This window comes from Dromiciops gliroides, chromosome 2 (genome assembly GCF_019393635.1).
Source record: "Dromiciops gliroides isolate mDroGli1 chromosome 2, mDroGli1.pri, whole genome shotgun sequence".
NCBI lineage: Eukaryota > Metazoa > Chordata > Mammalia > Microbiotheria > Microbiotheriidae > Dromiciops > Dromiciops gliroides.
Window position 1 is genome coordinate 80,911,499 of NC_057862.1, and position 15,898 is coordinate 80,927,396.

Below are 15,898 nucleotides of genomic sequence, written 5' to 3' on the forward strand. Positions count from 1 at the left end.
TTTCATATCATAAGCAGGCATGGATGGGCTGTAATCTGCATTTTGGGAAGAAATTCATAATGAGTGAAAGAAGACGAATTTCATTATTTTAAGTCAATCTCTTAAGATACACAGCCTCAGTTTTGTCCCTGACAGTTTCATACTCAGTGTATCTTGTCTGGAGAAGAGCAAGGTATATTTAAATATCACTTTCATCAGTTGATTTAACTGACCTCCATATTCAGGCTCAAAGCTTTCCTTCCCCATTTCTTGGCATAGATGAATAATTTTACACTTATTAAGTCCAAAAGACAGTATATCATTAAAGAAAGTTTCTACTAGATGCAGTAGCTGTTCGATATGCTTTTCAATCAAATCAAATAACTTGACACCATCAATGTACTCAAGTGATAGATATGGTGCTTTTGTATGACTCCCTTTCTGACTTGAAAGCCATACTCAAGCCTGTTCAGGAGTAATAATAATAAGTTTCAGCTAGTCAGAAGAAAGCAGGATTAACGTTTCCCCTAGATGTCACACTTCATGCTAATTGTTCTTGACATTATTGTATTGGTGGTATGCTTTAAATGAGATTATAAAATACTTTAGCATCCTCATTATGCATGGAGCTGTTTATATATTCATAGTTCATGACTAAGCCATGAATATGGAACTGAGTCAAAGCTTTGCAATAATCAATAAAAGTGATAAAAATGTTCCAAAACTTTTAGGGACCTAGTTCAATAATTGCCAATCCAAAATGAGTTGCTCTTGAAATCCCTGGGGATTTTTTGGCATAGCCTTTTACTTCTCTGTCACTATACTGTTTTCTAATGAGTGTGTGTGTGTGTGTGTGTGTGTGTGTGTGTGTGTATACATTCATAAGAGAGATACAAGCTTGAATGCTTTCTATAAAGTATATGAACATTTAAATAACCTATATTTGGAGGTGCTCCTATGATTTGGTAATAAATATGTGATGTTTCCTGGTAAGAAATATAGAATCAGTTTTACATCAAAGAAGAAGCTGGCAAAAACTCCTTTGCTATTTTTTGGTATTACCATCATCTTCATCACAATTATCACATCATCATCACTATAACCACCACCATCATCTTATTCTTTTTATCTTTTTCAATGGAAATGGTTCCCAGAACAAGTTGTTGTCTTCTTATTCTTTTACACTGAATGTTTTATAGACTATTGCACAGGTAGATAAAGTAACTACTTTCTGTAATTGAATAAAAATATTAGAATGTAAGCTCATCCTCTCTTGTAGGCTCAGTGAATGTAATCTTCATACAATGCAAGCAGAAGACAGGAAAAGAGGGATGATATGCATCTCATTATTTCTTTGGGATTTTTATTTTCTCTTCTAGGTCTCTATTTTTTTTTTTTTTGGTGAGGCAATTGGGGTTAAGTGACTTGCCCAAGGGTCACACAGCTAGTAAGTGTTAAGTGTCTGAGGCCAGATTTGAACTCAGGTGCTCCTGACTCCAGGGCCGGTGCTCTATCCACTGCACCATCTAGCTGCCCCAGTCTCTATTTTTTTTAAGGTTTCTACTTCATATAGCTTGGAAAATGTATTTAGAAAGGTGACATCTATTAAAACATTGTTTTTAAGTTTTTGTGGATGAATGTTATACCCAGGTAATTGTGAGCAACAGTTCAGTCTGCAATAATGTTCTAGTTCAAGCAGAGTTTATTTGTTGAGTTCTCCAGGAGTTTTCAAGGTCCTTATTTGGAATTCTACCCCTCTTACAAACTTCCGCATACCAGTGAGATAGCTCTGAGGGCAGGAAGGGGTGCTATTTATCACAGCTGCTCTGGGTAAAGGGATTTGTCATCTGTCACTCCATGAAGAGCCAGCTTCTAGTGCATAATTCTAGCTACCAGGTCACATCCTTCTAAGCATTTGATGGGTTCTAAATTTTTTCAGTATGCAATGATATATTGCACAGTATCTGCCATTTCCTGATAGATGCCTCTATAGGTGCTGTAGCTCCTTCTTCCTTAGCATTTATAGATACTGCAAACCTAAAAAAGAAAGTTTTCTTCACCATTTTGATGAAATGAGTTTGATGTTAAATTTTTCAAAATCAGAAATGGATGTTTTATCAATGGAAATGACATTAAAGAAGATACATTAAGTATCTGTTTTGCAACTGCACACTGGGTCTTTCTGACTTTCAGCTTAAACCTCATGTATGGTTTATCTCCTCAAATGCAAATGTGAGCTCCTCAAGAGCAAGGATTATTTTGTTTATTGGTATCCCCAACATTAGCACAGTTCTTTGCACATAGTAAGCATTTAGTAAAGGCTTTTTCATTCACTCCTTCATAATATCTATTGATCATTAAGTCCAGGCTCTTTAATAATAATAATACATCTGTCATTTCTGGTAAGAATAAGCTGTCCTTGAATTGTCCTCATAAACACCTGTTTCCACAAATAAATCTACATGAACAAGCCATTTGTTCAATGCCATCCTGTCTGACAAATTGTTGGCCAAATTCATGAAGATGAGCCCAAGGTCACACCCATGGAGGGCTTTTTGATTCCATCCTTTAAACCATCTCATAGGATCCAACCAGAAGTAAAGCACTTTCAGTTACATTCAACAAATCCAATGGTGTGTACCTGTTATCATCCTTTACTAATGTTCAGTGATGACAGCTTGTTCCAGGAATTTAAGTTTTTTACCTGTTTATAAAATGCATTTTAAGAACATTTATCAATTCTTTCCTCCTCTTTAATGAAAATGTGTTAATCTTTCTATAGTTGACTTAGGGTATGCTCTGTGTTTCATTAATATCACATGGGGCGGCTAGCTGGCACAGTGGATAAAGCACCAGCCCTGGATTCAGGAGTACCTGAGTTCAAATCCGACCTCAGACACTTGAAACTTACTAGCTGTGTGTCCCTGGACAAGTCACTTAATCCCCATTACCCCACAAAAAACCCCAAAAAAACAAACAAAAAAAATCATTAATATCGCGTGTTTTTGTTCAAATGCTTTCCAAATTTGTTATCGCTTACTTTACAATTCTGTAAGTGTATGTTAAGGCCAGTGCTTTAAACATGCTCTTCACCTTCGTACTGATTTCAGGATGTCAGTAAATTTCTGAATATATTCAATCCCAGTCTATTTGAAAAATGTATGTTTGCTGTACCTTATCAGGAAAATCCAAAGGTATTTGTAGGTAATGGCTTCATCCATTGGTTCAATGTAACTTTGTAATTTCAGCTCAAAGCTTTCAATCTCTAGCTTTTATCAGTGCACATTAAAAATTTTATGCTCTATACGATTATCCAAGATAATTCCCAAAGGACCAATGATGAAGCATACTAGCTGCCTCCAGAGAAAAAACTGATACTTTAAATTCAGACTGGAGTGTGTTATTTTTCACTTTCTTTTATTTTTTTTTCCTTTTATTCGAGTCATTTTGTACAAAATGACTAATATGTAAATGTCATACATGATTGCACATGTTAAAAAAAAGAATTTTATGCTCACAAAATACAAATAATATTTTGATATCACTGGAGAAAACTTCTATAATATGAAGTAACTAACGTGTTTGGGTGAAACCATTTATTTTGATATAATTGATTTGCATAAAGTGATTAACAAGGTGTTATGGTTCATCTTGGCTTTTAATTTTGAAGCTGTAATTAGTTCTAATTAGTAAAGAGAATAATATTTTGCTTAGGAGGGATAACAATGTAGTTAAGGCTAACCAGAACCATAATGGGTTTAAACTGTCTCCCTGATAGTGGCCATCTTCTCTTCCTCTTCCTCCTCTTTCTCCTTCTTCTTCTCCTCCTTTTCCTCCTCTCCTCCTTCTCCTCCTCTTCCTCTTCTTCTCCTCCTCCTCTTCCTCATCACTATTATTGCTACCTAACCTGGTCACATCCTGCAACTAGAACATTTTAGTCTACATTTTTCAAAATATGTACGATTTCTTTTGCAGAAACTCAGCAATCTCTAAATGATCAAGCCAAGAGAATTACATAAAATTTTACAGAAAGGATATAGAAAAAAATTAGAACACTTGTGTTTTTTATTATTAATCACTGTAATAAATATCAAATTCTATTTCAAAGTCATTATACCACCTCAATGATTCTTCATAGGAGGACAAACCTACAAATAAGCACATCACCAAATATACAAAACTGCATAAAAAAAGAAAAAGCTTTCACTATTACTAATTAAAAGCACTATAATTTTAATAGGAAATATACTACTTATAAAAAATGAATATGAAAGCCTACACATAAAATCATAAAAAGCAATGGAAATAACTGTAAAACAACTTAAGAAAGCTAATACTTTGCAATTAGTGGTCAGATCAGTATGAAGGTATCTAATTACACTAGACAATGACAATTCCTTTCACAGAAAAGCAAAATATTAACTATCTCTTTTCATGAAATAATTTTATATTAAAACCCTCCTAATTTGTAGTCTGAGGGGGTTACAGTTAGAGAACCTTAGTTAGAATCCAATTTTTACCTTGGAGCATACTACATGAAAACAACCATCTATATAAAGCCTTGGCAAGGAAGAAGCATAAATGAAAGAGATCTTGAATAACTAAAAATAATTAGTAAAATTAAAAGGAGGCTAATGATGTATTCATTTGGGTAATGATGGTAACTGCTGTTAAATGAACACTTGCTATGATACCAGTATAATCTAGTTTTATTCTATAAGGGATAAACATGCATTAGATGATTTAAAAAAAACCACACTACAATACATGAAAATTTATCTAATATCACAAGAAGTGCCATATTATGTCAGAACAATGGTCCATTTGGTCCAATACTCTGTCTCTGATAGTCTCACCAAAGGATGTTCTCTGAGACAGCACAATTGCTCTACCAAATACCAACAGGAAAAAGTTAAGGATTTATCTCAAACATTCATAACTTCTCTTAATCATTGTTATTGATATATTCATGCATCTATTTAAAGCCTTCTCAAAACTAGTTTATCGACACACACAATTCCTAACCTTCCTTTTCCACAAATACCTTGACAAGGGAGAGAGAGAGAAAGAAACAGAGAGAGACAGAGACAGAGAGAGACAGAGAGACAGTGTGCCTGCATGCAGGTGTGAGTGGGTGTGTATACAGAGAGAAAGTTATGTAAGTAAAATGCCCCCACGTGGGAGCAGAGTAAATTCACGGTGACAAGAGAAACCACGTACTTCAGTAAATAATATAAAATCCTTCCTTAAAGAGCTGCTAAACTTGAGGGCAGCTAGGTGGCACAGTGGATAAAGCACTGGCCCTGGATTCAGGAGGACCTGAATTCAAATCTGACCTCAGACACTTGACACTTACTAGCTGTGTGACCCTGGGCAAGTCACTTAACCTTCATTGCCCGGTCCCCCACCCCACCAAAAAAGAGCTGCTAAATAAAGCCTTGGTCAGAGCAGTTAAGCCTTGTTAGTACTCTTTAGGTACTCTTTCTCTACTTTTAGTAAAAAACCTTCAAATTTAAAATGTCTTTAACTGACTAAGTCTTCATCAAAGTTCTTAAGGTTATGGTACTTACAAAGCAGTCTTTTGAGGGAAAAGTACAAAAGTTCATATTTTCTCTTTTAAAATAGTATTGAGGGGCAGCAAGATGGTGCAGTGGATAGAGCACCGGCCCTGGAGTCAGGAGTACCTGAGTTCAAATCCAGCCTCAGACACTTAACACGTACTACCTGTGTGACCCTGGGCAAGTCGCTTAACCCCAATTTGCCTCACTAAAAAAAAAAAAATAGTATTGAGGAAAAATTCAAGTGCAAATATATTATTTATATTTCCTGTTAATATACTCTCTTGGGATAAGAAGTTCAATAAATTTATTGACCATTCTTTAAAGTTTTTCAAACTCTGAAACTAGTTTTAGTCTTTGGGTAGCAAATTCATGTTCACCATATTTATATCCCTTATGATCGTCATACATTCAAATAAGATTCCTTCTTCGTCACTATCTTCCTAGGCTGGACAGTCTATCCTTTTAAATCTATGCTCAAGGAGCAGCTGGGTGGTGCAATGGATAAAGCACCAGCCCTGGATTCAGGAGAACCTGAGTTCAAATCTAACCTCAGACACTTGACACCCACTTGGTGTGTGACCTTGGGCAAGTCACTTAACCCTCATTGCCCCGCAAAAAGAAAGAAAGAAAGAAAGGAAGAAAGGAAGGAAGGAAGGAAGGAAGGAAGGAAGGAAGGAAGGAAGGAAGGAAGGAAGGAAGGAAGGAAGGAAGGAAGGAAGGAAGGAAGAAAGAAAGAAAGAATGAAAGAAAGAAAGAAAGAAAGAAAGAAAGAAAGAAAGTAAGGAAGGAAGGAAGGAAGAAAGATAGAAAGAAAGAAAGAAAGAAAGAAAGAAAGAAAGAAAGAAAGAAAGAAAGAAAGAAAGAAAGAAAGAAAGAAAGAAAGAAAGAAAGAAAGAAAGAAAGAAAGAAAGAAAGAAAGAAAGAAAGAAAGAATCTATGCTCAAATATAAGATCCTTGATTACTTTAGTTGCCCCTCTCTGGACCTTTTCCAGAGTATTATGTCTTGCCAACCATAACAGCCAAGAATTTAAAGTACAAATCACACCATATTTTGTACTGAAGGAGAATAATATCGTTTTGTTTTTAAGTCACCAACCAACTTTCTGTTTGCCTTTCTGGCAAGAAAAGCCATTTGTTTTAACTTTTAGCAATATGTGTTTTTTTTTTATTTAGCATCATGTTGTAAATGCCAAGAATTTTTTAATATACAGAACTTAAATAATTTCATAAAATCTTTCATAAAAACAAAATGCTTAACTGAGAGTATACAAATTGAATTAGGTAACAGAAAGAAGTTGGGGAAAAATCAGCAAGTTACTTTAAAACAAATTAATTTCTACTCAATTACCTCATTAAAATTCAACTCCTAACAGCATATTACAGAGAGCTTAACTTTAATAAAAACAAGTCATTTTTTCAATTTTCATACTTACAGGCAAATGAGTAAATACTTGAAAGGTGCTTCGTAAGAAATTAATAAGATCCATTAAATATCCACTGGCTCTTCCATCTGGCTCAGACATTGTCCAGTCATAGTCAGCAAGCTGAACAAATTCATCAATTTTTTGGTTGAGCTTAGTATATATTTCACCTTCAGCTGAATGTCTGGCATCCTAGTGTTAAAACACACACACACACACAGACAATAAAAGCAAAATAAATTATTAAAAAGCATATGAAAAGTTTCCCTGAAATACTGTTTTCTTTTATATAATTTTCTGTAGCCATATTTATTTGAAGTGCAGGATAAAAGTTATTAGGTGGCTAGGTGCTGCATCAGATAGAGCACTGGACCTGTGGTCAGGAAGACCTATGTTCAAATCTGACCTCAGCCACTTACTAGCTATATGACTCAATCAAGCTATAAAATGGGAATAATAATAACACCTAACTCCCAGGGTCATTGTGAGGATAAAATAAGAAAATAGTAAAGTTCTTTGCAAACACTAAAGTACTATATAAAATGTTAGCCATTAACTATTATTTCCTAGAGGTATAATAAAGTTCTTTACTTATATCTCTATTTTATCCTTTGCCCCAATGCTTCTTCCTTTCCACAATACTTGTTCTTCTTTTTGTTTTTTGTTTTTTACTTGGGCTCTCAAATAATAATAGGCATGTGGATTATACAGTCTTCCTTGTCACCAACTATATTCTAAACCTTAACATTCATATCTGACATCAATCTTGGATTATTTTAAGGAGGTAGAATATTCATTGTCTAAAGAATATAGTGGTGTAGAAAGAATGTTGGTATTGGAATGAAAAAACCTGAATTAAGTCTTGGAGTTCTATCTCTGCCCCAATTTAATTGTGTGAGTCTAGGCAAGATACTTATTCTCTATTTGAGCCTCAGTTTCTTTGTATCGAAAATGAGAAAGTGCTAAGGACAGAACAAAGCATTTTTTAGCCAGAAAGGGATGTTTGCTGAACTGAATGTTAACACATGACAAAAAGCAGAAATACTTAAAATTCTAATTTCACTTTTGCCTAATTCCAGTTCTTCTTCCTAGAGAAAACTGGGAAATGAAGAATGAACAATTATGAGGGAATTAAGTCCAAAGTTGTTGAGGACATGGCAATAAAGAAAATAGCAACTTTTAGTCCAATTCCCCAGGCTCTTCCTAACAAATTGCATCCCAGGAAGTCTGAAAGAGTATTATGACAAAATCACTGTCAGTAACCTCTGAGAAACCATAATGAATGGGAGTACTGACAAAAGATTAGAGATGGGCAAACACTAAAATTTTCAAAAAAGTGAATTCTTGAAAGGACAGACCAGTAAATTTAAAGTAGCAAAGTCTAAACTGAAAAAAATTCAAAAATATCTTGTAAAATAGATTGTGGGCACTCAGAAAGGAAAATGATTATCAGTAGACACCCACACATATTCACTAATAATGAGTCCTAGCAACTTAATATTATTTCCTTTTTACATAAAATAACTAAACTGGCAGATTAAAAAAATACTGCACATATAGTATACCATGATTTCAGGACAGTTGTTACATCCTTGTGCATATGTGCACTGAACTACTAAAACTCAAATAGTATTTATACGTGAATCAGTGCAGTTGTAAAGAGAGATCTCTAGTGACCAGATACTAGAATATTGTGCTTGGTGATAATATGCTTAATTTTTTTTTTAATAAAACTTGGAGGTTGACCAAATTTTCAGATGATATAAAACTGAAGGAAGAGTTAATTCATTAGATAAGAAAATTAAGATTTAAAAGATCTTAGAGCAGTAAAATTTCAATTCAAATTCAACAAGTATTTATTTAATTATGCAAAATTATAATAGTCAACATCTAGTTTTTTTAAAAGAATTGTGCAAATATAATATTTGGAAGATCATTTCAAGTCAATTTAACAGGTATTTATTTAATTATATAAAACTCTTATAAACTTAACACCAGGAGGTTTTTTTTTTAATTATGTAAATACAGAATTGGGAAGATAATTTCAACTCAATTCTATAATCATTTATTAAGAATCTACACTGTGCTTCACTATAGAGATGCAAAGACAAAATGAAAAAATGTCTCTGATCTTAAAGAGCTTATGCTATACTATTAGAACTTTCTAACAAATACTGTAAGATTATCCAAAATGAATGCGTTGCATTCAAATGAGTTGCCCGACATCCCTATCAGATATATTCAAGCAGATACTAAATGACTGACCATCAATGATGCTGTTAAGGGCATTATTATATTGGATGAGTGAGTAATCCACTTAACAAATATTTATAATGCATCTAATATATGCAGAGCACTATGCTAGGCTAGGAGGGAGATAAAAATTTAGATTAAAAATTGTCTTTTTCCCGCAGGCATTTGTAATCTAGAAGGGGAGACACAAAAAGATAACTATATTACAAAGTATTACATGTTAGAGAATTGCAATATCCAGGGAGTCAACGAAATATGGATTAGAGGTCTAATGTATAATATAGAAGGCTAAAGTTGGACATTGTGAATCCATAACAGGACAAGTCTACAGAACTGATCAAGAATTAATATGCTACCCATCAAACTATCAAGGATGATATGATAGAATAAGCTAATATTAAAGGAACTGAGAAGATAAGCACATTAACACACTTTTGAAAATTGATTATTGATAAGTTGTTTCTGTATCACAAGATTTCTGAATGTAAAAATGCAATTCAGTAAAATTAAACAACCATACAGAAAAGAAAAAAGTCTGTCATTACATGTAGTGCTCTTTACCCATAGTCTTCAACTCTGTAAAGGGGGAGGGAAAAGGCTGATGTAGCTGTGAATTAGTTTACATTCTGGAAAACAATGTGAAATTATGCAAAAAAGTCCCTAATTATTTGTACCTTATGACACAGTGATCCTGTTAATAAACCAAGTTTGAAGGTTGAGAGGAAGGCCTAATATTAATTATTAATATTATTATTAATTACCAGAATATTCATTGCCAAGGTATTTTGTGGTTGCAAAAAAAACTGGGGATAGAATTCCAATGTAAAGACTCATGGTCCTAAGAATGCACTGGCAAATTGGCATTACATCCACATTATATATACAGAGAATTTTCACTTCTGGTTCTTAACCAGAAGTTCTTAGGGCAGTATAAAAAGTTATACAGGTGCTCATCTCTCCCACATATGCTCCTCACCAGAATGAATAATGATGGGGAAAGGCAAAACAATAGAAAGCTCTTTCAACTAGATCAAGATTACATACAAAGACAGAGATGGGAACCTTTCTAGGAAAGCCAACTGGAACACAGTTAGAAACAAGTTAGAAACCCGGCATAGTTCACATCACAGACACCCAAGGGGAAGTACAGCGCAGCAACAATAGAAAATCTCACTCACAGATTCCTTAAAAATCAGAAATAGAGCAAACAGAATTCAATGACTGCAAAAATAGGAGAAAGTGGGGGCAGCTAGGTGGCATAGTAGATACAGCACCGGCCCTGAATTTAGGAGGACCTGAGTTCAAATTTGGCCTCAGACACTTGACACTTACTAGCTGTGTGACCCTGGAAAAATCACTTAACCCCAATTTCCTCACCAAAAAAAAAAAAAAAAAAGAATTAGAAAAACAATCTGCGGGGGCAGCTAGGTGTCGCAGTAGATAAAGTACCTGCCCTGAATTCAGGAGTACCTTGTAATGATTGGAATGACGCCACCTACTGGAGACTTACTGTAGAAGAATTCTGCCCATGAAGCGAAGGTCTTTGAGGGCAAGACCAGGAGTCTTTTCTTTGGCATCAGGAAGTGACGTTGGCTAGTGAGAGGAAGAAGGAAGGGACTAGCGCTCTGTCTTGCAATCTTTCCTGGGGATGCTGGTGGAGAAGGCAGCTAGAAATGCGCTCTCCCTTTAATAGATAGGAATCTAGGCCTTTCTTCTCTCTTTATCAAATTCTTATTCTCCTTAATAAATGCTTAAAAGTCTAACTCTTGCTAAAGCTTATAATTTATTGGCGACCACTCATTGGATATTTTAGACAGATTAGCTAGAATTTTAACCCTTAACAACCTGAGTTCAAATCTGGCCTCAGACACTTGACACTTACTAGCTGTGTGATCCTGGGCATGCCACTTAACTCCCACTGCCCTGCAAAAAAGCCAAAAAACAAAAAACAAACAAAACAAAAAAAACCCAAATCACAATCTGGGAAAAAAGGTCAATCACTTTAAGAATTAATAGACTCCATGAAAACCATGACTGAACAAAACTCCTGTATACTGTATTTCAGGAAATCTTAAATAAAAACTACCCAGATCCATAAGAATCAGCAAGCAAAGTGAAAAGAGAAAGAAGTCATTAGTCACCACCTAAACAAAGCTACCAGGAATGGAATAGCCAAAATCTAAAGTTCCAGGTCAAAGAAAAAGTACCGCAAGCAGACAAAAAGAAAGAGTACAAGATCACATAAGAGGTGGTCATAACAAATACTAACAAGAGAAAAATCTTGCTTTTCCAAAAAAGCAAAAGATAAAGCATACAACCAAGAATAATTTGCCCTGAAAATAGAGTACAAACATATTGGACAGGGAAGCTTTAACAGAATAAATAACTTTCAAGTATTTCTGCTGAAAAGACCAGAGCTCATGATAAATTCTGAAATGCTAAGACAGAAGCCATGAGAAACATAAAAAAGTAAAAATATTTCTATACTTGAAGGATGCTGAATGATGATTAAGTCCTTATATTTCAAAGGGAAGAGAAGGGTTCCTTCAAAATCCTAAGAGTCAAAAAAGGAGTTAAGACAAACAGAGAGTGTAGGAGTGGTCTTGTTCTGTTTTGATGGTTTTTATAGAAAGAAAAGAAATAGGGAAAAGAACATACCACAAAAGAAATAAGGAAGAAACTGGTAGAACTTACTTTTTCTCACAATTGAGGGATATGATGGAAACAAAATACAAACATGAAAGGGACAAGAGGAATGAGTATCACATGAACCTCGCTCTCATCTATACTGAAGAAAGAAGTGTTGAACATACACACATAATGAGGTGAGCACAGAAATATATTAGACTCAAAAGAGAAATAGGAACCCACAGGCAGGGAGGAGAAAGGAATTTAAAGACGATAGAGTCAAACAGGGAATAGTCAAGTAAAACAGACTTCAATTTAAGAGATTAGATTTAAAAGAACAGATAAATAAATTGGGCATGAAACTAAAAAAACAAAAACAAAAGCCTAAAAAGTAATAAATCAAAAACCTCCAACACAAAAACAGGAATTCTTAACATTGAATAAAGGATACACCAAATAAAAAGCAAAAAAAATTGAAATAAGTAAAACTAAGACTATTTTCTAAAAAAATATGAAATTAGATAAACCATTAGGTAATCTGATTAAAAGAGAGACAAAATAAAATCACCAATGTCAAAAATGTAAAAAGGATAATTCACAACAAATTAAAATGAAACAAATTAAATTATTAAAACTTATTCTGCCCAATTATATGCCAACAAAACTGATCATTTATGTGAAATGGATAAATATATAAAAAAATATAAAATACTTAGAACAAGAAATAGAAAAGGTAAATAATCTCAGAAAAAGAAATTGAACAAACCATAAAGGGGAATAATGTATAAGTAGACTGGAAAAGTAGAGAAAAAATCCAGAATTACAGATTGTTAAGAGCTTTAAATGACAGAAATTTATGGCTGATATTAGAGGTAAAAAGTCAACCAGACATTAACAGTCAACAAGCATTTATTATTGTTATTATTATTAATGGTATACTTACTATTGTACCCTGGTAAATATGTATGTATATGTGTGTATACATATATGTACATATATAAGTATACACACACACACACACACACACACACACACACACACACACACACAGAGAAAATAATGGGTTTTGGAATGTCCAAAGGCCCAGCTGAGGGGATTGTTTGGATTAAGATTGATTGGATTGACTCTGCTGATTGACTCACTTGAAGTTGACTTGATTGAAACCACACCTACCTGAGATGCTGGCTCTCAGGGGATGGGTTCTCCAAACTTGGTACATTCTGTTCATGGATCACCCTCAAGTCTAGTGAACCAATGGATTTGGGTGATACTAGCCAATTAGCTTGAAGCAGTGTGGAAGGACTGCCTCTCCTCCAGAGGCAGGGAGAGCTTCCACTCTCAGTTTGCCTCTCTAACAGGCTTGTGGTGGAGGACTTGGAGGAAGAAGCAGGCCAGGCTGGAGCTCCAGGCTAGATAGGCCTTTTCTTAACTTTCTGACCCAGGTGTTCTCTTTTTACTAATACTTGGTATGCTTTAATAAATACTTAATGCCCCCAAATTGGTACAGTAGCCTCTAATTTCTAAGTAACAAATATATGATAAACCCCAGCTAATTTTCCCTACCCTTGGGGCAGAAATAAGGTGACCACATTTAATTTTACATGTCACAATATATATAGTACCCTGGTACTATACTATGCTAAACACTGAGGATACAAAAGCAGGCAGAAAATAGTCCCTGCTCAGGGAACCCACAGTCTAATGGCAAAGGATGTGGGAATGAAGTAGGAGGGAGAACAAATGACTGGAATATACTAAGATGGTGACCTTGACTTTAGAAAAATCACTTTGGTGGCTATGTAGAGGATGGGCTGAAATGTGAAAGATTTGAAACCTACCCATTCACCAGAATTCTTCCTCTTCCATAAAACCTGATCATGGCAGCTAGACGAGGGGGTGTGTGTGTGTGTGTGTGTGTGTGTGTGTGTGTGTGTGTGTGTGTGTGTGTGTGTGTGAGTGATGTCCAATATTTGATAATAAGTTTTTAGAGGGAAGAGGCCATGTGTTCTACCTATTTATATCCAGGGATGTACTGATAAATATTTAACCATCAGCTCTCTGGGGGAAAAAAATGTGCACATAGCACACTTTTAAGTTAAACCTGGATTAATCACATTTTATCCATTTCTTTCTTAAGTCTGGATGACCAACAAAACAATAAATCAACGCCAGATCTAGAGTGTCTGCTGATTTCTGAGGGGTAAATGCTCACACTGAAAATTTAGCAACTGACTAGTTCTGGCCCACCACTTTTTGCATCTCTCACAACACCTAGCAGAGTACCTTGCATCGAGCTAGTAATAGGCAAATATTTACTGAATGCTCATTCAACATTACTACACAATCTCCTGGCTGAAACCACTGACTCCTTGGTCACCATTATGTGTGGCTTTCAAACTATTAAACAACAGTGACAGTTAAGGATAATTTGTTGAAGATATCATTTGCAAAAAAAAATAAATCCAGATTATTTCCATTATATCTTCTTTCTCTAAATAACTTGACATTATTACTGAAGAAAAATAAGTATAGAATGAATCAGTCATTTTACCCAATAACTGAATAATTCTTGTAGGAAATTGCAAATTGATTATCTTTCCAAGTCAATAATGACTTGAGTTGTCTTTCTCCCTTATTTAAGAATTTAGGTATTTCATTTGCCCTTTTCTTGTTTCTATATACTTTCACTACTCTGACAAAATTATTAGCATCATTATAATATCCACCACTCTCTAAAGTAGTTAAAGTCTTATTAGATTTAAATAATACTGACACATTCGGCTTTTTTTTTTTTTAACAATATGCTAGGGGCAGCTAGGTGGCGCAGTGGATAGAGCACCAGCCCTGGAGTCAGGAGTACCTGAGTTCAAATCCGGCCTCATACACTTAACACTTACTAGCTATGTGACCCTGGGCAAGTCACTTAACCCCAATTGCCTCACTGAAAAACAAACAAAGAAACAAAAAAACCCAATACTCTACAAACATTTCCTTCCTTGTGCTAGTTTTGCTAATCTTTCATTACAAGTGGCATTAATTTTAATTAAATTACTGAGGTTGATATAATTCATCATCACAATGAAAGAAGGCATTTATATAGTGTTTTAAGATATACAAAGCACATACATATTTGTATATGTATATAGTATATGTATAGGTCTATGTCTCCTGCCTTCAAGGAGTTTACAGTCTAATTGGGCATACAAGTTACATGTGACACAACATTTAAAAGTCATCACAATGTTCAGATACCAGGATCATAACGGGGTCTCAGTTCTAGCTTCTAACCCAGTCTGAAGCCTACAAATGAATCAATAGGATAAGAATCACAGACTCAAGGGAAGTCTATAATTCTGTTGCTCTAAACCAGCAGCACTTCCCAGCTGGCTGATAGAGACTGAGTCCAGCAGCCTTCTATTGTTACTCAAACCCAATCCCAAGTCAAGAACTTGCTGAGCTTGTAACAAGGTTTCACCCAGGATCAGAGTATCTGGGAACACTGAAAACCTTGCAGATTGACAGCCTGAACTGTCTTTTACAGCCTAGATAACACAACCCTCAATACCCCCAAAAAAGCAGCAACAGGACCAGCTCAGACTTTCCCTCTAACAGTGTACAGAGACAGGTCCTCTCACATCAAGTTCAAAGTCAGAAAGCAGACTGTAAGAATGAGCAAAAAAAAAAAAAAAAAAAAGAATACCACTATTAAAAGCTATTATGAGGGGGCAGCTAGGTGGTGCAGTGGATAAAGCACCGTCCCTGGATTCAGGAGGACCTGAGTTCAAATCCGACTTCAGACACTTGACACTTACTAGCTGTGTGACCCTGGGCAAGTCACTTAACCCCCTTTGCCCCCCAAAAAAAAAAAAAAAAAAAAAAAAAAGCTATTATGGCAACAAATCTACAAGAAGAAAATTACTCCAAAACATCTACAAGCAAAGCCTCAGAGAAAAAAAAAACACATCTTTGGCACAAATCCAACTAGAATTCCTGGAAGAAATGAAGAGTTTAAAATGTTTTTATAAATTAAATGAGAACTTTGAGGGAAACAATTA

General features: G+C 34.9%; 1 protein-coding gene across 7 annotated transcripts in view; it reads right to left on the bottom strand.

The window, feature by feature from the left end:
- EXOC6 (exocyst complex component 6) overlaps positions 1-15,898 on the bottom strand; it is a 207,577-nt gene that overhangs the window by 79,197 nt on the left and 112,482 nt on the right. For all 7 annotated transcript variants that reach the window (XM_043986532.1, XM_043986531.1, XM_043986530.1 and 4 more), the window contains one exon: positions 6,975-7,154. In XM_043986532.1, the coding sequence (XP_043842467.1) occupies positions 6,975-7,154 (180 nt within the window). The remainder of the gene's footprint in view (positions 1-6,974; positions 7,155-15,898) is intronic.